The sequence below is a fragment of the Muscardinus avellanarius genome (genome assembly GCF_963383645.1).
Source record: "Muscardinus avellanarius genome assembly, chromosome: 15".
Lineage (NCBI taxonomy): Eukaryota > Metazoa > Chordata > Mammalia > Rodentia > Gliridae > Muscardinus > Muscardinus avellanarius.
The window spans coordinates 18,483,829-18,505,437 of NC_137801.1; the positions used below are offsets into that span (position 1 = coordinate 18,483,829).

The following is a 21,609-nucleotide window of genomic DNA, read 5'->3' on the forward strand; positions in this document are numbered from 1 at the left end:
CTGCAGACCTTGGGGGAGCCAGGGGGCCAGGAGTCTGATGGTAAGGGAAACCTAGGCACTCTGTCCTGGCCTCTGAGCCCTGACAAAACAGCTACATGTTTGTTCCCCCTCAAACCTACTTGTTTATTGATTATAGTGAGAGGGAAGACTGCGGATTGAACCTAGCTAGGAGCATTCTACCTCAGAGCTACACCCCCAGCAGTTTCTATTTTTTATTTTGAAACAGGGTCTTGCTAAGTTGCTGAGGCTGGCCTCAAACTTGTGATCGTCCTGTCTCAGCCTCCCAAGTACTGGGATCCCAGGCATGGGTCACCATGCCTGGTCCCCTTGAACTCAGTAATGCCCGGGCCATGCTAGATGCATGGGCGGGCTTAGACATTTGAACTGTCCTTAGGTTCCCAAGCTGCTTCACAGGATGGAGATCTAGGTAGGGGTCAGGGGCTCCCCCGGAGGACCAACCCAGAGCATACTCACTTTACAGCTTGATGAGAGGGAGGTACAAAGACAAGTGTCACAGAGATGCCATGCTCTAGGGTGGCAGACGGAGAGAAAGCTAGGGGCTGTGTCCAGAGGGGAACGGGTTAAGTGAAAACACCCCTGGGGACTGAGGAATCTAGAAGGCTCAGGGGCCAGCAGCACAGATTCCCAGGCTGATGGACCTCCTGGGATCCAGACACATCTAGGCTGGAAGAGCCATTAGCCAGCCAGACTGACCTCGGCCTAGAGAGTCAGACTGGGGGACTGAGGCCCATGGAAGACAGTGGGTGGTACCTGAGGGGCTGCTGCTGCCAATGTGGTTTAAGGAAGAACAGTCATCTTCCAGGGCCTGGACCAGGCTCCGAAGCCCTGGCCCTGCCCCTGCAGGCAGCGAGGAAGCTCCCTCTGTGCCCCAACCATCTTGGTCCTTGTTCAGGGACCTGTACAAACAAGGGGAGACACTAGGAAAGTCAGCCAAACCCGGGCGGAGAAAAACCTGGGGAGTGAATCTAAAGTTAATGAACAAGCCGGGCGTGGTGGCACACGCTTGTAATCCCCGTGCTTGGAAAGCTGAGACAGGAGGATCACACAGGTTTGAAGCCATTCTCAGCTATTTAATGAGGCTCTCAGCAACTTAGTGAGACCCAGTTTCCAAATGAAATATAAAATAGGTCTGGGAGTATAGCCCGGAGGTAGAAAGCCCCTGGGTTCCACCCCAAGTACCACCAAAAATAAATAAAGTTCATGAACACAGCAAGTGGGTGTGGAGACTCCGGATACTGAAGAGAGGATCACAGCCCATGGCTCAGAGGGGGACCCAAGGATGGCGTTAAGGATCATAGAGCGGTGACCTTGCCCGGGCCCTCGGGTCACTGTCTGTCCTCTCCTCCCCAGAGAAGCAGCTGACCGCCAGCAACTGCCTGGGCGTGCTGGCCATGGCCGAGGCCATGCAGTGCAGCGAGCTCTACCACATGGCCAAGGCCTTCGCGCTGCAGATCTTCCCCGAGGTGGCGGCCCAGGAGGAGATCCTGGGCATTTCCAAGGACGACTTCATCGCCTACGTCTCCAATGACAGCCTCAACACCAAGGCCGAGGAGCTGGTGTACGAGACGGTCATCAAGTGGATCAAGAAGGACCCGGCCTCGCGCGCTCAGGTAGGGCCTGCCCCGGCCTCTCGGGGGCGGGGAGCGGGGACCCTGCAATGATGCGGTTTGCAGCGAGGATGGAGGACGCCAAGGAGGCAGGGCCACCTGTCTGACCAGCAGGACTTATATGGGAGGCAGGGAGAGAGAAGCTGGTCCTGCTGCCCCCTCCTCCCGCAATACACACACACACACACACACACACACACACACACACACACACACCAGCAGCAGCAGGAGGGAAGAGTAGGTTTAGAGGTGTACATTAGTCACCAGAGGACTGCCACAACACCTCGAAAGAGGTCCAGGCCAACCAGGGAAAAGTGGATGTCTGATCAGGGTGTTTGGGGCTCCCAGAGGACCACGCCCAACAGGAAGAGCCCCCAGCCACGCTCTGGTTACAGAGAGGGTGGGAAGCACTTGAGTGGCCCAGTGGAAACCACACCAGAGATGTGTGTTAAGGATCACAGGTCCTAGGAGGGACCAGATGGAGGAATCAGAGTTTAGGGGAGGAGGGAGAGGATGGCAGTGTCCTCCCAAGCCGCAGGGAGCCATCGGGGGCCCGAAGCCCACACCGCTTCCTGCCTTCCTGATTTCACTCCGCCCACTGCCCAAGGGTTTTCTAGTTTTGCCCACATCACCTACCCTTTGGCCTGGATGTGTAGACACTGCCCCGCCTGGCCTGGATGTGTAGACACTGCCCCGCCTGGCCTGGACAAGGACAGAGGTGGAGGCCAGGCCGCTCCTTTCTGCCTCCTCCCTCCCTTTTCTGTGACTTGACTTCCCTCTCCCCGGTCGCGAGCCATCTCACCAGGACCGCTCAAATCCATTTCCCACCCCGCAGCCTGAGTGCTCTTCCTGAAGAGCAAATTGGATCACGTCCTCGCTCTGTTTAAACCCTTCGTTAGTTCCCACATCGACTGGCAGCAGAAGCGGCACAGTCCTTGGCCAGCCTGGGACAAGGTCAGCCAGTCCTGCCTCTCCAGCTTCTCGGCTGCCACTGCTCCCACCTGCCCCCTCCATAAAAACCTGTTCCATCCACCCGGAACACCCCCATGTGATTCCCCACGCACGACACTCCCTCGCCCTCTCCTCAGCCTCGGCATGGGCTCTGGAGGTCGGCCTCCCTCCACCTGGCGCCTGGCACACGCAGGCTCCAATCCTTGCACACGCAGCTTAGACGCCATCTGCTCCGTGACGCCTCTTAATCCTGCGCCTGCCACAGCCATACCCAGACTCCCCCCTCCCCGTGCCTTTTATGCAACTTCCTCCCTTAAACCTTAGACACTCTGAAGTCAGGGATGGGCCTTCATTGGCTCCTGCCGGAGCAAGCCTCATGTACAGCACACCGTGAGGAGTCCATGTGAGGTATGAAAAGAGTTGTGGCGCTGGGGAGATGCCAGCCCATTCCATCACCATTTAAGCAATTCCAGGGGCTCCCAGCTGTTCCCAAATCCTGGACACCAAAGCGGATGGTCTACCCCGGCCGGCCGCAGCAGCCCGGCCTCGCCAGGCAAGGCAGTGTCTACCCTTCCGAGCCACACACACACAGATTAGAATTACCGGCTTTGGGGCAGCCCCCCTCTTCTCTCCCTCTCCACACCTCGCAGGAGGTGGCTCCCTCCGCAGAGTCTGAGTCCGTGTCCCCTTCATCTCGCAGTACGCAGCCGAGCTCCTGGCGGTTGTCCGCCTCCCCTTCATCCACCCCAGCTACCTGCTCAACGTGGTGGACAATGAGGAGCTCATCAAGTCTTCGGAGGCCTGTCGGGACCTGGTCAACGAGGCCAAACGCTACCATATGTTGCCCCACGCGCGCCAGGAGATGCAGACGCCCCGAACCCGGCCTCGCCTCTCAGCAGGTATCCAGGGACATCCCCACACGCACACACCTGCAGGCGCTCTGGGCGGCCCCCCAGAGAGAAGCCAGGCGCAGACAGCACTGGGTGTGTCCCAAGGGTGCCCATCCATGTCCCCGCAGGTGTGGCCGAGGTCATCGTTCTGGTTGGGGGCCGTCAGATGGTGGGGATGACCCAGCGCTCCCTGGTGGCCGTCACCTGCTGGAACCCACAGAACAACAAGTGGTACCCCTTGGCCTCGCTGCCTTTCTATGACCGCGAGTTCTTCAGTGTAGTGAGCGCCGGAGACAACATCTACCTCTCAGGTGAGGCCCCCTCGGGGCTGGGGTGGGGACTGGGGATGGGCCTCCCACAGTGACCTCTGCCCACAGGGTAGCGCTGAGGAAGGCCGAGGCTCAGCAGCATCGGCTTTGCAGGGGAAGCCTCCTCCTGTCCCTGGGGCCCACGCGCAGCCCCTGCCCACTCTCTGGGCCCCCTCTGTTCACAGGTGGCATGGAATCAGGGGTGACGCTGGCCGATGTCTGGTGCTACATGTCCCTGCTCGATAACTGGAACCTGGTCTCCAGGATGACGGTCCCACGCTGTCGGCACAACAGCCTGGTCTACGACGGGAAGATTTACACCCTTGGGGGGCTTGGTGTGGGAGGCAACGTGGACCACGTGGAGAGGTAAGGCAGCCGTCATCCCAGGAGGGCGCTTCTCACACTAACCGCACGTTATGATCGCATCGCTGCTCGTCCGCGGCCCTGCCCAGGGCTCTGCAGACTGGACCGTTCCAAGGTCCCAATCCCAGGCCCTGCAAGCACGACAGTGGGGGAGGACCGTGAGCTAGAAGCAGGCAGCATGGCACCAGGTGGGACACTCTTGTCAGCATCCCACGTAGGCGTCAGATGAGTCAGAAAGGTCCAGGACAAGCTCCAGTGGCCTGGCTGGGCAGTCAGGGAACAGCTAGGCCGCAAGCACCAGCCCAGAGACTTGTTGGGAGGGACTCAGTGACTTCAAATGAACCAGTGACCTAGTGACACATGACTGAACTCAACGACTTGCTAGAACCAATGGCCAAACGTGGGCCATGCTGCTGGCCCTGCATCCTGTCCCTGCCAGGAGGGGGTTACATACCGGGAGCTCCCTCCATCCCACACATCCCAGGAAATCTACGGCAATGCAGGCAAGGGTCACTGCACACAAGCTAACCCATCTGGGGGAACAGTCTAGCCAACCTTCTAGAATTCTCCAGAAGAAAATATATGCCAATGAGACCTGGACTCTCACGTGTTAGCCTGCCCTCTGCTGGAAGTCCCCGAGGCCATTGTGTAAGGTCAGGTACAAAAGCCAGGGCCGGAACTGAAGGTGCATGCTTCTGTGGAAGCAAACATTAAGATCCTTCCCTCTGAGCTGGGAGCCTGTTCATGCAGATAGCGACCACCAGGGGACGAGGGGAATTGGAGGAAGGCTCAGCCCAGACTGTGGAGAAACTTAGTGCCCCGGAGAGTGACAAGGTGGGCCCTCCTGGCCCCAAATTTCAACCTAGGAGGTCAAAATTAAGATCACCACGAGCATTTGGGAGGCTGAGACCAGAGGATCGCGGTTCACGGACAGCCTCAGCTACTTAGTGAGGCCCTCCGCAACTCAGTGAGACCCTGTTTCAAAATAAAGAATAAAAAATAGGGCTGGGGGTGTAGCTCGGAGGTATGCCTCTGGGTTCCATCCCCAGATCCACAAAAAAATAAAATAAAAAAATAAGATCACGAGGAGCTGGGCGTGGTGGCACACGCTTGTAATCCCAGCATTCGGGAGGCTGAGACTGGAGGATTGCAGTTCACGGACAGCCTCAGCTACTTAGTGAGGCCCTCTGCAACTCAGTGAGACCTGGTTTCAAAATAAAGAATAAAAAACAGGGCAGGGGTTGTATCTCAGAGGTTGAATGCCTCTGGGTTCCATCCCCAAACCCGCAAAAATAATAATAATAATAATAATAATAATAATAATAATAATAATATCACAAGGAGAGCCAGGCATGGTGGCATACCCTGTAATGCCAGTATTCGGGAGGCTGAGACAGGAGGATCACAGTTCGAGGACAGCCTCAGCTACTTAGTGAGGCCCCTTTGCAATAAAGAATAAAAAATAGGGCATGGAGTGTAGCTCAGAGGTAGAATGCCCCTGAGTTCCATCCCCAGTACTGCCAAAAAAAAAAAAAAAAAAAAAAAAATCACAAAGGGAAGCCAGGCATGGTAATGCAGGTCTGTAATCCCTGTACGTGGGAGGCTGAGACAAGAAGATCACGAGTTTGAGACCAGCCTCAGCAACTCAACAAGACCCTATTTAAAAATAAAAATTTTTAAAAACTGTAGAGGTGTAGAGAGATAGAATGCCCCTGGGTTCAATCCCCAGGCCCCTTCCCCACAACCTTCCTGCACCCTGGCCCACCACCCTGGCCCACGCCAGCTGCTACCACCAGCAAGCACGCCTTCCCATGTGGCACCCTCTTGCCTGTGAAGACCTCAATTTGTATTTTCCCCCACTTCGGTGGCTAATTGGACACTTGACAAATGTTGGTTTCAGAGTGAGACAGGCCCTGAATGTTCACTATGGGCTTTTAACTCCCCCAAGTGGGGCCCAGAGATGGCTCGGGAACAACACTTAATTGTCATATCGATTTGAAGATAATGGGGAATCCGTGTATGATCACGAGGACATTAATACTGCTGCTGGCCCCGGACCAGCCCTGGCGCTGGGGGCCCTCCCTGTGACCCGCTGCGGGGCCCTGCAGGCCCCACGCCTTCCGGAGGCACCAGCTCACCATCATTTGTCACCCAGTAACAAACGCATGAGAAAGGAGGCATTTTCTACGTCCGAGTAAACTGCGCTGGATCTGTCATCCTGTCTTGCTTATTTAATCTCCTAAGATGCCGATTACTCATTTCACAAACTTCTACTTGTTGATAAAATACAGGGATTTGTTAAAGCATCAAATGTACTAAGTAAGAGGTAGAGACAAGCGCCACTTTTGGCCTGGAGCGGTTCTCCAAGGCCGTGGGCTTGCCTGGGCCGGCCCTGGAGAGTGGGGGGCTCAGCTCAGGCACCAGGGAAACACACCTCAGGAACCCCAGTGGAAGGGGGAGCAATCCAGGGCGACACACAGCTCTCAGGCCCGCCCTCAGCTCTCGAGGATCGGCCAGCTGTCCTTGCAGGGACAGGAGCAGACTCAAAGACCCCTGGGTGGTATGTATGCAAGGGGGCAGAGGGAAGGGACACCGGCTGCTCCCCAAGGAGCACAGCCCCTTTGGGTACGTCGATTTCTGTGCCACACAGTAGCAATGATGAGAATTCAGGGTGACAGGAAGGTCAGTGTAATGGGGACGGACACAAGGGCGCTTTGTTCCCCAGGAAACACTAATGGTACAAATTGCTATTATATCGATAATGAATGAGATATATGGTGCATTATAATTATATTACATTACTGTATTACAGGAATAGAGCAAGATTATATAATTATAGATTAAAACAACAGTGCCATAGACAAACCTGTATTATATCATTACATAAATAACTGGGTCTAATATTTTATAGTAATATGTGGCAGGAGCTGTGGTTACTGGATAGATGATAGTGGAGCGCCTCACTCGGCAGGGTCATTTGCATGTCATTAGCATATCCTTCTCAAGCAGGAAGCTGACAGATTGGGCTGACGGGAGGGCTCATGGGTTGGCAATCAGCCACCTGGAATAACAAGCTCTCAGGAAATTTGTGTTTGTCGGAATGTGCCATTATACCGAAAGACCGAGAACTAACAGCCACATAATCTTCCCCCGTCTCCCAGCTCCTTCTGCAGAGCTCTTTGGATCTCTGCCATATTGGCTTAAAAAACAGATATCTGAACTTCTGACACTGTCCAAAAAGACACTTAGTTCACTGCACATCAGCCACATATCATGCGTCGGCAGCTGAATGGACTCGGCTCTGCGGTCCTCTAAGAGCCTTCAGGCTCTTCTCAAGTCTAAGCTCAAACTGGGCATGGTGGCGCACGCCTGCGATCCCAGTATTAGAAGTCTGAGACAGAAGGATTGTGGGTTCAAGGACAGCCTCAGCAACAGAGTGAGACTCAGCAACCTAGAGAGACTCTGTTTCAAAAGCAAAATAAAAAATAAAAAAGGTACTGGCTGTCACATCTCCCCATCCTCGAGGGGGGTGGGGCAGAGACACGCGCCACCGAGAGCCTCCTCCAGGGGCTCTGAGCTGTGTGTTGCTGCTCTTGTCCAAGAAGAAAGGCTCTTAGGGCAAAGTGGGAACCACATGTTCCCCATAAAAGTGTGCTGAGAAAACCCAGCTCTGGTGGTGCAGTGAGTCAGCTTCCAGGCCCCATCCAGGCCCGCCCTGTGCAGCCGTCTGCTCAGCCCCACTCTCCCCCCACCCCTTGCCTGCCCCAGGGTGGATGGGAAAATCCCACCTCTGCGTACCCAGAGCTCCCGACCTCCGCCCGTCCCTGGCAGATGCCAGCCAGGTGGTCTTTTGGTTTCCCTGGTTGGCCATTCCTCCCGCTCTCAGGAGCATCCCTTTCTCCTCCTCACTCCCCTCCTCAGAGCTCTGACCCCACACACAGGCTCCCCACTACTTTTGCCAACCCTGTTGCATCCAGGGAAAGTGGGGCTCTCAGTCAAGAACTTGTCTCTGCACTCGGGGTCAGTTTACATTCACTCTTGTGCCAGGAGTCTTGTAGCATCCCCCCCCTCTCCGCTTTTCTTTCTTTTTTCTTTTTTTTTTTTTTTTTTTTTTTTTTTGGTGGTACTGGGGTTCCTGGAAGCCCTTCTACCTCCGGGCTACACTCCCAAACCTATTTTATATTTTTGAAACAGGGTCTCTTACGCCAGCGCGGCTGGCTTCGAACCTGCGCCATCCTCCTGTTTCCGCCTCCCAAGCGCGGGGATTACAAGCGTGCGCCACCACGCCTGGCTTCTTTCTTTTTTCTTTTCTTTCCGTTTTCTCTTTGAGCTGGGCTGGCTCTGAGTTGCCCGGGCTGGCCTTGAACTTGAACTCCTGGGCGTAAACTATTCCTCACCTCTCCCTACCAAGGGCAAGGCTATAAACACCCCCCCCCCGCCACAGTCACCCCTCTCTTTCTTAAACAGTCATTCCTCAGTATCCCTGGAAGAATGTTCTAGGACCCTGCAAGCCCCAAATCCACAGACACTCAAGGCTGTGCATATATACTATGTATAATCCTCTAATTTGCTTTGCTTTGTTTGTTTGTTTTTGTGGTGTTGAGGATTGAACCCAGAGGCATTCTACCTCAAAGCTATACCCCCAGCCCAATTTTTTATTCTTAATTTTGAAACAAGGTCTCACAGCCAGGCGTGGTGGCGCACGCTTGTAATCCCCGAGCTTGGGAGGCAGAGACAGGAGGATCGCGCAGGTTTGAAGCCAGCCGCGCTGGCTTAAGAGACCCTGTTTCCACATAAAAGTATAAAAATAGGTCTGGGAGTGTAGCCCGTGGGAGTGTAGCCAGAGGTAGAAGGGCTTCCAGGAACCCCAGTACCACCACACACCAAAAAAAAGAAAAAAAAAAAAAAAGAAAAAGAAACAAGGTCTCACTAAGCTGCAGAGGGCCTCACTAAGGAGCTGAGGCTGGCTTGAACCAGGATCCTCCTGTCTCAGCCTCCCAAGTACTGGGATTACAAACGTGGTGCACCACCACGCCCGTTCTTCCATATGCTATAAATCAGTTTATCATTACAATACCTAATCAAATATAAATACTATGTAAATAATTGATACACAGTATTGTTTGGGCAACAACTAAAAAGTCTGTACATGTTCAGTATAAACACAATATTTTTTTCAAATATTTCTTATCCACAGTAGGTTGAATCTACAAATGTGGAATGCACGGATATGGAGGGCCAACTGCGTGTTTAATTTTTTCTTATCCAGTTGGCCTCCTTTCCATCAGCGTGTAAACACAATTAAACTTTCTCCCCAAATTAAAACAAAGGCCTGTGGTGTGCTGGAGCTGGTTCACGCTGGCTCATGAGAGCCAGCTGATAAAACTTTGGAAACTCTATAAAGCTGGTTCCCAAGCATGGCTATTATTAAAAATGGAACTATATGCACTTACAGTTGTGTATGTTAAAAACAAGGCAGCCCACACTCACAAGTCACCACTTCCTGATTGTCTGCTGTGGCTTACTGCTCTCTACATGCCGGACAGTCTGTGTAACGGTGGCCACTCCTCCTCACGTGCTCACCCCACTGCTTGAAGACAGGCAGGTGGGAATCAGAATTCACGTCACAGAATCAGCAAGCGCTACCTGTGGGACTTTGTCCTCAGAGAGGCCTTTGATAAAGACGTATCAGCATTCCACTGACACAGCCCCCTCTTGACTCCCCATTCCTTTCTGGGTGCGACTCCCCATTCCTTTCTGGGTGCCACCACCTACTCTGCCCCTCCTCACAGCCAAGTTTCCTCCCAGTGAAGTCTACACGATTGCTTCTGCACCTCCTGTCATCCTAGAGTGCCCTTGACCAAGGCACCAGCTGCCCCAAGGCCCACCCTGGAGCCCTCTGCCTTCCGCACGCGCTGGCCATCTGCCCCCAATGGCTGCCCTCCGAGGCCTCCTCTCAGCTCCCCTGGAACGTGTCCTCAGCCCATGCCCAACCCGGGCCCCATGCACTCGGCAGCTCACTTTCCAGCTTCACTACGGACCCTGAAGCTGGCTGTTCAGTCCAGACCCACGTCCCCACGTGTCCGCTGCGCACCCCCACTGAGGCCCACTGATGTTACACTGAGGCTGCTGCCTCCTTCCCCGGCCTCGGCCCCCCACCTGCCGTGGCGCCCTCCACCCGGTCTCCTGTGTCATCCTGGGTAGCTCTGCCCCCTCAGCTCTGGCGTCCCAGCAGCAGTAGGACCCTCTCCATGGCCCTGCTCCTATTTCTGCTTCCTCACACTCTCGCCGTCCCTCGGCCCGAGCCCGCCACTGCTCACCAAGTTTCCTGAGACAGACCAGTGATTACTTAGAGGCTGAGACTCTCGGCACCTACTGAGACCCCGTTTCAAAATAAAAGAGAGTGCCGGACGTGGTGGCGCACGCTTGTAATCCCCGCGCTTGGGAGGTGGAGACAGGAGGATCCGTGCAGGTTCGAAGCTAGCCTCCACTGGCCTAAGAGACCCTGTTTCCAAATAAAAAGTATAAAATAGGTCTGGGAGTGTAGCCCGGAGGTAGAAGGCCCTTGGGTTCCATCCCCAGTATCACCAAAAATTAAAATAAATGAATAAAAAATAAAAGAGGGTTAGGGGTGTAGCTCGGAGGCAAAATGCCCCTGAGTTCAAGCCTCAGTATCACACACACAAACACATACGTGTACACACACACATACTAGTGGAACGAGGCTCCCTGCTTGCAGCCTCCAGGCTGAAGCACACCCCACCCCGCAGCCACGGGAATCTCTCTCAAGGCCAGGGGTCATCATGTTATTTCCCCCCAGGGTCCACCGACTCCCGAGCTTGGCACAGGAGGCCTTCTAATAGACCCCAACCTCCAGCCGCTCCAAGCTGCTCCAAGTGTCCCCGAATGCCACTGTGCCCGCACCGCCCATCGCACCTGCTGCCTCATCCCCGGCTGGCAACGGATGCCACGTGCAGGCACAGCCAGGACCACATCCTCAGCAGGCCCCGGCCACTCAGGAGAGCCAGTGGGGCCCGCTGCAGGCACTCAGGCCCCTGCTCACCGCCATGCCGCTCAGCACCCGTGTCCTTGTTGGTCCCTGCATGTTGTATTGGGCTGTCTTCCCCACCAGGCCGTCAACTCTTCAAGAGCAGGAATGGCACTGGGTTCACTGGGTTTCCTCAGTTCCCAGGCCAGAGCCCGGGTATGCAGATGCTGAGCACAGGGTTGCACAGGGAGGGTGGGGCCAGGATGGGCAGAAGACTGACGGCCCATTGACCAGAGGGCAGGGGAGCAGCGGTGGGAGATGGGAGGCTGCAGAGAGGCTGGGCAGGCAGAAGCAGCTCCACTGAGGCTCAAGAGGAGGCCGAGAGGGCCAGTTTGGAGCAGCCCTAGGAGGCCTTGAGGGACACGTCCAGGGCGCCGCTGCGGGTTCAGGCTCTGGCACCGCTGCAGGTGCAGGAAGTAGGGGACCGTGTTCCCTAAACACCGTGGCCCTTGGCTGTGGCCCCTGCCAAGGCTCCTCCGTTCTCCTCTCTGCAGGTACGACACCATCACCAACCAGTGGGAGGCCGTGGCCCCCCTGCCCAAGGCTGTGCACTCAGCGGCCGCCACCGTGTGCGGGGGCAAGATCTACGTATTCGGCGGCGTGAACGAGGCGGGGCGAGCCGCGGGCGTCCTCCAGTCCTACGTGCCGCAGACCAACACGTGGAGCTTCATCGAGTCCCCCATGATCGGTGAGGCCCTGGCGATCTGAGCCCAGGCCAGGGCGGTGCCCCCGACCCGCAGACGTATTCAGTCCCAACACCCCGGCTCAGGATAGGGCTGAGGGGGTGGGGACTCCACAAGCCCCGGTGCACCAGGTGCCCCAGGCCCAGGCCTGTCCTTGGGCCCATCAGCAACATATTATTGGCTCCCTTCCGGGGGGCGGGGCTGAGGGTGGGGTGGGGAGAGAGGCTGCTGGGAAGGAAAGGGGAAGGAAGCCCAGAGGACACGCCCTGGACACCTCCTCTCTTTGCCTCACAGACAACAAGTATGCGCCTGCTGTCACCCTCAACGGCCTGGTGTTCATCCTGGGTGGGGCTTATGCCAGAGCCACCACCATCTACGACCCCGACAAAGGAAACATCAAGGCTGGCCCAAACATGAACCACTCACGGCAGTTCTGCAGGTGAGGGGCGGCGGGGACTGGCTGTGGGGGAAGAGCAGGAGCGGCACGATCCGAGGACTTGCCACCTCTCATGGCACAAGCGATCCCCACCCAGAGCAGAGGCCCTCCGCTTGACCACAGACACGGGTGTCAGGCCGGCCATCACGGAGCCTCTGGCCCAGGAGCCCCGCCTGTGGCTCCAGCTGGCCCTCAATCTAAAGTGAACCCTAGAATCCAGGCCATCCTCCTCCCCCTGAGAGCTGAGGTCAGCTCGCTGCCAGGACCGCCTGCCGGGGCTGAACAGGAGCAAGTGGTTTCCAGGGGAAGCGCTCTGGTCCCATTGACAGGCTGCGCCGGAATCTCCCAAGTCAGGGACCTGACTCCCGCTCAAGGCCCGTGTTCAGTTAGGTCCTGGCATTCTCCTGAGTCGTGTTCTTAGTAACTTGGTCCAGACAAGAGCAAGGCTTGTAGATGCCACACAAGAAGACGCAGGAGAAAGGCCCAGCGACCCAGGCAGAGGCCTGTCCAGAGGCGGCTCCTCTGCCAACAGTCTTGCACCCATTGGCTGGGCCGGAAGGGAGGCTAAGGCAGAGGCGCATCTCCAAGCTCGGAGGGTGGTGGAGCAGGACATCTTGGTTGGCCCTGGAGGAAAGGTGTTTTATTCTAGCCCAAGTCAACAGTAAGATGCCACAAGACCTCTGCAAGAGGGTGCAGGCAGCCTGCAGGGAGCGCGGTGTGGGGAGTCTGTCTCCTACTCCCGCAGGTCCAGGTGGGGAGTTCGAGTCCTAATTCCGTCCCTGCTTTCCCTCTGACAGTGCGGTGGTGCTGGACGGTAAGATTTATGCAACCGGCGGCATCGTGAGCAGCGAAGGGCCCGCCCTGGGCAACATGGAAGCCTACGAGCCTGCAACCAACGCATGGACCCTGCTGCCTCACATGCCCTGCCCTGTGTTCAGACACGGCTGCGTTGTGATAAAGAAATACATTCAAAGCGGCTGACATCAGCGGAAAGCCCACGACAAGACTGTGGACACGTCTGGTGAGGCAAACGCTACACGCAACGGTAATTTTTCAGCAACATCAGTAGGAGGCCAGCAATACGCAACCAAGGAACTCACTGCGCTAAACATTTTGAATATTCTCTACATTGAATGTAGAAATTCATCCTCGCCTATTGGGTGAAACGGGGGGGCACAGCGCTGCGAGCGGCAGGAACCTGGAACGTGCCGGCGGGGGCTCGCCGGCTCCTGCAGAGGCGCTGGCCTCCGAACGGGGGCGCTCGCCCTGCCCGGTGCAATAGTTTCACATATTTTTCAATTGGGAGGGAGAAGCTTCCTGCGGAGCAAGCTCCATCCCTAAGCCACCGTAGATAGTTATCCTATGACAATATTAGGCATCTGGGTCTTTTGGAGAAGATCAAAGTGTCCTTACCACTTTGATTCCTATTTTTGTTTTTTAACCAATCTACACTTTTCAGTGGCCGAGAGCAGAGAGGACGGGACTGCGCGGCAGGAGCCCTTGGAGGCTACTGGTCCCCACGGGGACGGAAGCGAAGTCCAGCCGCCCGTGCGGAGCCAGGGGTGGCAGCCAGGGTGAGCGGAGAGAGCCGTCTGTCCTTCACGGGTTTTTCTACCATGTTTTTGCTGGAGAAGGACAAGGTGGTTGTGCTAGCTTTCTCTTATCCAATATGAATTATTTAGATTTCCAAGGCATTTTCTTGATAAACAAAAGGCTATTTTTGAGTACTGAGAGGAGGACGAGGCCACGAGAGGGAGGATGTTGTGGGTATTCCCAAAGCTCTTTGGAGGTAGTGCCAGAGGGGGTATTTGCTCCCATTTTTCTATGTGCAGAATAGAGGATCTCTCCTGGGGTGGGCCAGGCCCCCACTTTATTTTTGGAAAAAGTAACTCCCAGACCGCCCCCTTAAGACCGTGCCTCACGGAGGCATAGCCAGAGGAAGAAGGGTCTGTCCTAGGAGGACACGGTTCTGGCTCGCCACACCAGTCTAGCTCCCTCCATGAGGTAAAGCTGAGGCCCCGGGCCAGGGGGACGGCCCAGAGGGAGGGAGGGAGGGAGGGAGAACAAATGTCTACAAAGCACAGGAGACTATTTTTGATATTTATAGCTATATATTAAGGCACCTGCCACAAGAGCTCTCAGGATAGGGACAGCCTTCTTAGACGAGCCATGACAGCCAAGGCCCGAGGGACATGAGCAGAATCACTCTTTTGTCACGGGAGAAAAGGGAAGCCAGGAGGGAAGTCACGCCGAAGCTCAAAGAGGAAGGCCTTCCCGCTAGTCCTTAGCCCTCAAACCTCGCCCGGTCATCAGTTTCCATTCCAGGGCAGGAAGAAGACCACCGCCACCACTGTTTAGTTGAAGTTGGTACCAAATACACACTTAACCATTTTTCTACCCGGGAAGCCTGCCGGCCATCGCTTTGTGACCAGAACCACTGACAAGGAGAAAGAGACCGGACACGCTTTCCATCTTTCAGTATTTGATGACGCAAAGATTCCAACTCTAATGTCGGGCATCGACTTCTCGTTCGACAAGTGTGGCTACCACTTGGACAAGATACCGAGCTTCGTTATGCAGTTTTTAAATATTATTTATTATTTTAAAAAAAGTAATAAGCACAAAACTACATACATTGTATGTCATTTAAAGTATTTATGTCAAACAGGGTGCAAGTGTGAACCCAAGGACTGGAGCACAAATTTCTAACTGCCTGGGGCAGGGCTGACGTTAGCATTGGTGTGCGTCTGCCTCCAACGGAGGTGCTAGTGGGCAAGGACTCCACACAGATGACACTGAAATTCCGTCTCTCTCCTCATCTATCACACTGGAGCAAAACTGGCTATTTCTGTGAATGATATAAAACAGGGTTCTCTGTAATGGTATTGTACATAGTATATGTTTATTGTTAAGTTCTTGTTATATTATAATAAATATATTTATAGATCTAGACCCGGAAGCCGATGCAATGTCTTGGTGTGCCGTGATCTTCGCAGTGACGAGAAGCCCGGGTGCAGGCCCGTGCCGCCTCTCAAATGTCAGACGTCTGAGTTCTCATACACACTTCCAGGCAGACCGTGATGGTTCAGAAGGCTAGCGCTCCTTAGCAAGGGAAGGTCCAGAGACATAAATGAAGCCAACAGTAAGAGGGAACTGAAGACCGGAGTTGAAAGGGGCTCGCGAAAGCTCTGGACCCCACTCCGGGGGTGCTCCTTCTGTATGAGAGCCCCTCTCAGCACGCTCGTCACTATGAGCTTCCAAACTAGCTGCCAATGTGTCCCTCCCATGCTTGGGATCAGCCTCGGACACTCACACGCCTCCTCCAGGAAGAACACGGGCGTGGGTTTCCACCTCAACTCCAGGCAGGTGGCCGGCCTCCTCCATCCTCGTCTCAGGCACCCGCTAGCTTGTCACAGAGGCCTAGGTTGCGGTGCCAAGGACACCCGTGCGAGACTCCCCGGGGAGAAGGTGTAGAATGCCAGATGGGATTGCTCACTCTGCAGGGAAAGAAGTTCAGATTTAACAGTTTGGTAGGAGAAGACAGACTGACTAGCACTGCCACCCATGTGAGGAGTCTCCCGTCCTCAATCTCCAGACTCCACCAAGCCCTAGTGCCTCTTGAAAGAAAAAGCCCAAAGAAGGTGGTCGGGGTAGGTGAGAGGGATTCCTCCTGAGGATTTGGCTGATGAGTGGACCCTACACTCGTCAAGTAAATATTTGCAATAACCTCAGGTCCACCAGCCCTAGGGGAAGGGACGGAAATGTCTAGAAGAAGCCAATCGTTAAGAGCTGGAATTCTCCTTTACCCCAGTTCTCTAAATCAAGGGAAATACTCTCCAGGTCTATGAAGAGTCTGTGTATTTTAGACTCAACTCGGGGGCAAACAAATGACACTTTACTAAAAATACCCACGTGAGTCCGCTAGGTTAGGAACCCACATGCCACAAGGAGTGTTAAGGCACAATCATCAGACCTAGAAAGGATGACGAGAAAGTTCCTCGTGACAGCCACAAACTGAAGACAGTTCACACTGTGTGTGTGTGTGTGTGTGTGTGTGTGTGTGTGTGCGCGCACGCATGTACTAGAGTTGACTGAAAAAAAAAAAAAAACCTCATAGTCCAGATAAAAGAAAGACCAGGAAAAATATCGCAATATATGACAAAGGATTATTATCTTTATTAGAGAGGCCAGGTCATGCAGTAAGACTTACCTGTGCTAGTAAACCCACTTCTGGACAGCCAGCGATGGGGAGATAATACAAACTACATCCATAATGAAATAAAACCATGGGTCATTATTGGCACTAGCAATATGCCAGCCCTGTGAGATAGGTACCAAAGACACGAAACAATATAGAAAACACTTTATACGAGTGAAAATTGGCATTTACCTATGATTGTGGTTTAAGGTGCACATCTAAAGGAATGATATATATATATATATATAAAATGACCATATGTGCAGCCATAAAACCACTATTATTGTACAGATAGGGAGGAAGGCAAATTTCCTTCTCTTTACTCTAAAACTTATTTTGAAACAGAGTCTCACTAAGTTGCTGAGGCTGGCTTTGAATCTGCGATCCTCACATCCTAGCCTCCCATGTACTCCAATTACAGGCATGCACCATTGCGTCTGACTTGCTTTCTTCTTAATTTTATTTTATTTTATTTTTTATTTTTTATTTTTTATTTATTTATTTATGTGTGTGTGTGTGTGTGTGTGTGTGTGTGTGTGTGTGTGTGTGTGTGTGGTACTAGGGATTGAACCCAGGGGCATATTACTACTGAGCTACATCCTTTGCCCTTCTTGTTTGTTTGTTTATTATCTCTTTATTTATTTTGAAATAGGGTCTCATTAAGGTATTGTGTACCGGCCTCAAACCTTGGATCCTCCTGTTTCAGCCTTGCAAGTACTAGGATTACAGGCTTGAGCCACTGCACCTGCCTTAGACATAAATTTAAGGAGAAACAGAAAGTAATCTGAGTAATCTGTCCCCTACATTTCAGTCTGAGTTTTCATTTGTGACAACCAGTATAAACAATGGAAACATTACAAAGGGCTTAAAGTAACAAAAAGAACTATAAATAAGTTGCCATACATTCGTGCTAAAAGTCTGGAATGGGTTATCAAATGGCTTCCCTACCTAAACCTTAATATCATAGTTATATAACCTAACCGGACGGGACATCTCACCTCATCTTCTTGGCTACCCTAAAAGGCCTGGGTTGCTCATCATCATTCTTTAAGAGGTGAAATAAACAAGCAATCAATCAATCTGAGGGAATTCGTTTCAGAAAAATAATGTGGCCTTCCCAGTAACCATCAGGCCATGCCCCATATATGCTAGAGAACTTAGCCCCCACAAAGACCCTGCAGAGGATGGCTTTCCCCATTCTACAGGTGAGTCCTGAGACATTAAGCAGAGTTAGACGTCGGCACACCATTGTTCAAAGCTGGCTCCGGAGGCTCCAGAGAGCCTGCGCCAATCACAGGGCTCCCTATGGCTGCCTGGAGAGGTCTAGCTCCCGTGACTCCAAGACCCAAGCGCCTTTCTCCTCAAGCTACCTCAAAAACCAGCAGTAAGGAAACAGACTTCTGGGAATAGAAATACATAAGGTCCTTTGGAAACAGTACTTTTTAGAAATAGTTTTATTTATTTATTTTATTTTGTGGTACTGGGGATGGAACCCAGGGACATTTTTGTGTTGTTTTGTTTTGTTTTGCGGGTCTAGGGATGGAATCCAGGGGCATTAGACCTCCGAGCTACACCCCCAGCCCTATTATTTATTATTTATTATTTTTTTGTTTTTTGGTTTTTTTTTTTTTTTTTTTGGTGGTACTGGGGTTCCTGGAAACCCTTCTACCTCTGGGCTACACTTTTTATTTGGAAACAGGGTCTCTTAAGCCAGCGTGGCTGGCTTCGAACCTGCGCGATCCTCTTGTCTCCGCCTCCCAAGCGCGGGGATTACAAGCGTGCGCCACCACGCCTGGCTTATTATTTATTTTGAAACCGGGTCTCACTGAGTTGCAGAGGGACGCACTAAGTAGCTGAGGCTGTCCGCGAACTCCGATCCTCTAGTCTCAGCCTCTCGAATGCTGGGATTACAAGCGTGTGCCACCACATCCGGCTAACCCATGGACATCTTACTTCCAAGCTACAGGAGAGGGCAATTATGTCCTCAGCCTGAAGGACCCAAGGATGCAGTGGTTAAGGTGTTTTTGTGCTTGGGTCAAGGAATTGACTAAAATAAGGGTCCTACTCTAAGAAGCCTGCTTTTCCCACACAATGGCAAAAATAAGACTAGCAACTTGTTCTTGGGTATAGACACAAACGAATTCCATTAATTCCTTTCCAAAAAATTAAAAAAGATAAACACGTACGTTACTTTCACAAACTCGTGACCTATGCTGTGTGGGCCACTTCGTACCATGTGGCAGGTCTTCTGGCTTGCTTTGACGGGACCATGCTAGGTCAAGAAGACTGAGTTCTCTGCAGGCACAGACACGTCCTCTTCTCTGCCCAGATACTTCATACGGTGCACGGTGACAGCCAGATTACCCTAATCCTATGGGCAGCATACATTATTTTTGGGGTGTGTGTTTGGGATTGAACCCAAGGGCATTCTATCTCCAAGATACACCTCCCACCCCTGTTTTTTTGTTTTGTTTGGTTTTGCTTTGCTTTATTTTGAACCAGGGTCTCACTATGTTGCAGAGAGCCTCACTAAGTAGCTGAGGCTGGCCATAAACCTGTGATCTCCTGTCTCAGCCTCCCAAGTACTGGAATTACTAGTGTACACCATCATGCCTGGCATAAAAACTGTTTTGAATTGTGAAAAAGTCCAGGCAAGACATTCTATGCATGGCATTACCATCTCTGTCTTCTGCCAATGACTAAAAGTAGTGCTACTTTTGTTAAAGGGTCTTCATTTACCGTGTGTGGAATCCCTTCAAATTGAGTGAATCTGGCCATCGCTGGCAAGCGTGTGCACCAGAGCACCCGGCGGCATCTCCAAAGGGTTTCAGCCCTGTGGACTTTGTACCTCTGTCAGCAAACACTCAGTCTCGGAGGCTCGGCAGCTCACCCTCTACCTTCCCCAGGCCCTTTCTGTCACCACTGCCTTATTTTACACCCTAATCTTACCTGGCCTTAATTGTTGCTGTGGCCTTCTTTAATAATAGCTTACCAACACATGAATCACATATCAAAAAACTGGCCCTTTTAAACGCCAGGCGTGGTGGCGCACGCTTGTAATCCCCGCGCTTGGGAGGATCGCGCAGGTTCGAAGGCAGCCGCACGTGCTGGCTTAGGAGACCCTGTTTCCAAATAAAAATGTAAAAATAGGTCTGGGAGTGTAGCCCGGAGGTAGAAGGGTTTCCAGGAACCCCAGTACCACCAAAAACAAACAAAACAAACAAACAAAAAACAACTGGCCCTTTTAAAGGACCAATTCAGTGGGTTTTAGTGTATTCACAGTGAAGCCACCATCACCACTATCAAATTGCAGAACATCTCATCCCCCCCAAAAAAACAAACCTGTACCCATTAGCAGTAGCTGCCCATTGCCCTTGCCCCCTGTCCCTGGAAACAACTAATCTATTTTCTGTCTCTGTGGGTTTATCTCTAATGAACATTTCATATAAATCATAGAAAATGTAACTTGCTCCTGGTTATTGCACTTAGCAGAGCATCCGTGAGTTGTAGGATGTTTCAATACTTCCTTTTATGGTCGAGTAATAGTCAATTAGGTGGACATATAAGGTGGACATATAGCCGAGCGCGGAGGCGCACGCTTGCAACCCCAGCATTTGGGGGGCTGAGACCGGAGGATCGCAGGTTCACAGCTGGCCTCAGCTTCTTAGTGAGGCCCTCTGCAACTCAGTGAGACTCTGTTTCAAAATAAAGAATGAAGAATAGGGCCGGGGGTCCAGCTCAGAGGTAGAATACCCCTGGGTTCAATCCCCAGTTCCTCAACAAATAAATAAAATGGACATATAAAAGTGGATATATTTTTCCATTCATCAGTTAGTACATATTTTAGTATTAGAAATAATGCTGCTGTGAACAGTTGTACACAAGATTCTGAGAGTATAAACTATGGAAATGCTAGATTTAGCATGGTTAAATACGTTTCTTCACTATAGATTTCTACAGTCAGCAATAGACCAACATTCCTTTGTGTGTGTGTGTGTGTGTGTGTGTGTGTGTGTGTGTGTGTGTGTGTGTGGAACTGGGGATTGAATTCAGGGCCATTCTATCTCCAAGCTACCCCCCCAGCCCTATTTTATTTTTATTTTGAAGGAGGGTCTTACTACTTGCTGAGGCTGTCCTCAAACCTGTGATCCTCCTGTCTCAGACTCCCAAGTACTGGAATTACAGGTATACACACCATGGCTGGCAACTAACAGTCATTCTAACTTTAGTAAAGTGAATATACTAGATAGTGTTTTCCCAATTTATTTCACACACGTGCACGCGTGCGCGTGCGCGCGCACACACACACACACACACACACACACACACACACACACACCTTCTCTTCCAAATTATGATACGAGCTCAAATAATCACCTGGGGATCTGGGATCAATACAGGCAGCCCGTCATCTTTGAAAGAAATATAATGGAAAGTAAAGACAATATAGCGGACGATTCCGGAGCTAATTCTAATGTAGAATTTTCAAAATATTTCTTAATAAAAATGGATACTTAGCCGGGCGTGGTGGTACACGCTTGTAATCCCCGCACTTGGGAGGCTGAGACAGGAGGATCGCACGGGTTCGAAGCCAGCCTCAGCTACTTAGTGAGGCTTTCAGCAACTTAGCGAGACCCTGTTTCCAAATAAAATATTAAAAAAAGGTCTGGAAGTATAGCCCGGAGGTAGAAAGCCTCTGGGTTCCACCCCTAGTACCACCAAAAAAAAAAAAAAAGGATACTTATATGGTAGGAGAATAAATAAGTATTCTTTTTGTTTTGGTAGTACTGGGGATTGAACCCAGGCGTGTTCTACCTTTGAGATACACCCCCAGCCCTATTTTTTTATTCTTTATTTTGAAACAGGGCCTTACTAAGTTGTGGAGGACTTCACTAAGTATCTGAGGTTGGCCTCGAACCACGATCCTCCTGTCTCAGCCTCCCAAGCGCTGGGATTACAAGTGTGTGCAACCACGCCCAGCTAAGTAAGAGTATTCTTTGAAGCTGACAACACTTTTTTTGAGTGCAACAAATATATTGCATAGGAATCTAACACCCCGCCCGTATCTAATTCTCTATTCATATTGTAATAATTTTTAAAAACT

The 21,609-nt window shown here is 52.2% G+C and overlaps 1 protein-coding gene across 1 annotated transcript in view; it reads left to right on the forward strand.

Moving 5' to 3' along the window:
* KLHL29 (kelch like family member 29) overlaps positions 1–13,288 on the forward strand; it is a gene marked incomplete at both ends in the record, with an annotated part of 137,798 nt that extends 124,510 nt beyond the window's left edge. The window contains 7 exons of the mRNA XM_080711918.1: positions 1,372–1,631; positions 3,280–3,478; positions 3,598–3,780; positions 3,963–4,143; positions 11,683–11,876; positions 12,166–12,310; positions 13,105–13,288. Coding sequence (XP_080568044.1) covers positions 1,372–1,631; positions 3,280–3,478; positions 3,598–3,780; positions 3,963–4,143; positions 11,683–11,876; positions 12,166–12,310; positions 13,105–13,288 — 1,346 coding nt within the window. The remainder of the gene's footprint in view (positions 1–1,371; positions 1,632–3,279; positions 3,479–3,597; positions 3,781–3,962; positions 4,144–11,682; positions 11,877–12,165; positions 12,311–13,104) is intronic.
* Between the last annotated feature and the right edge of the window lie 8,321 nt (positions 13,289–21,609).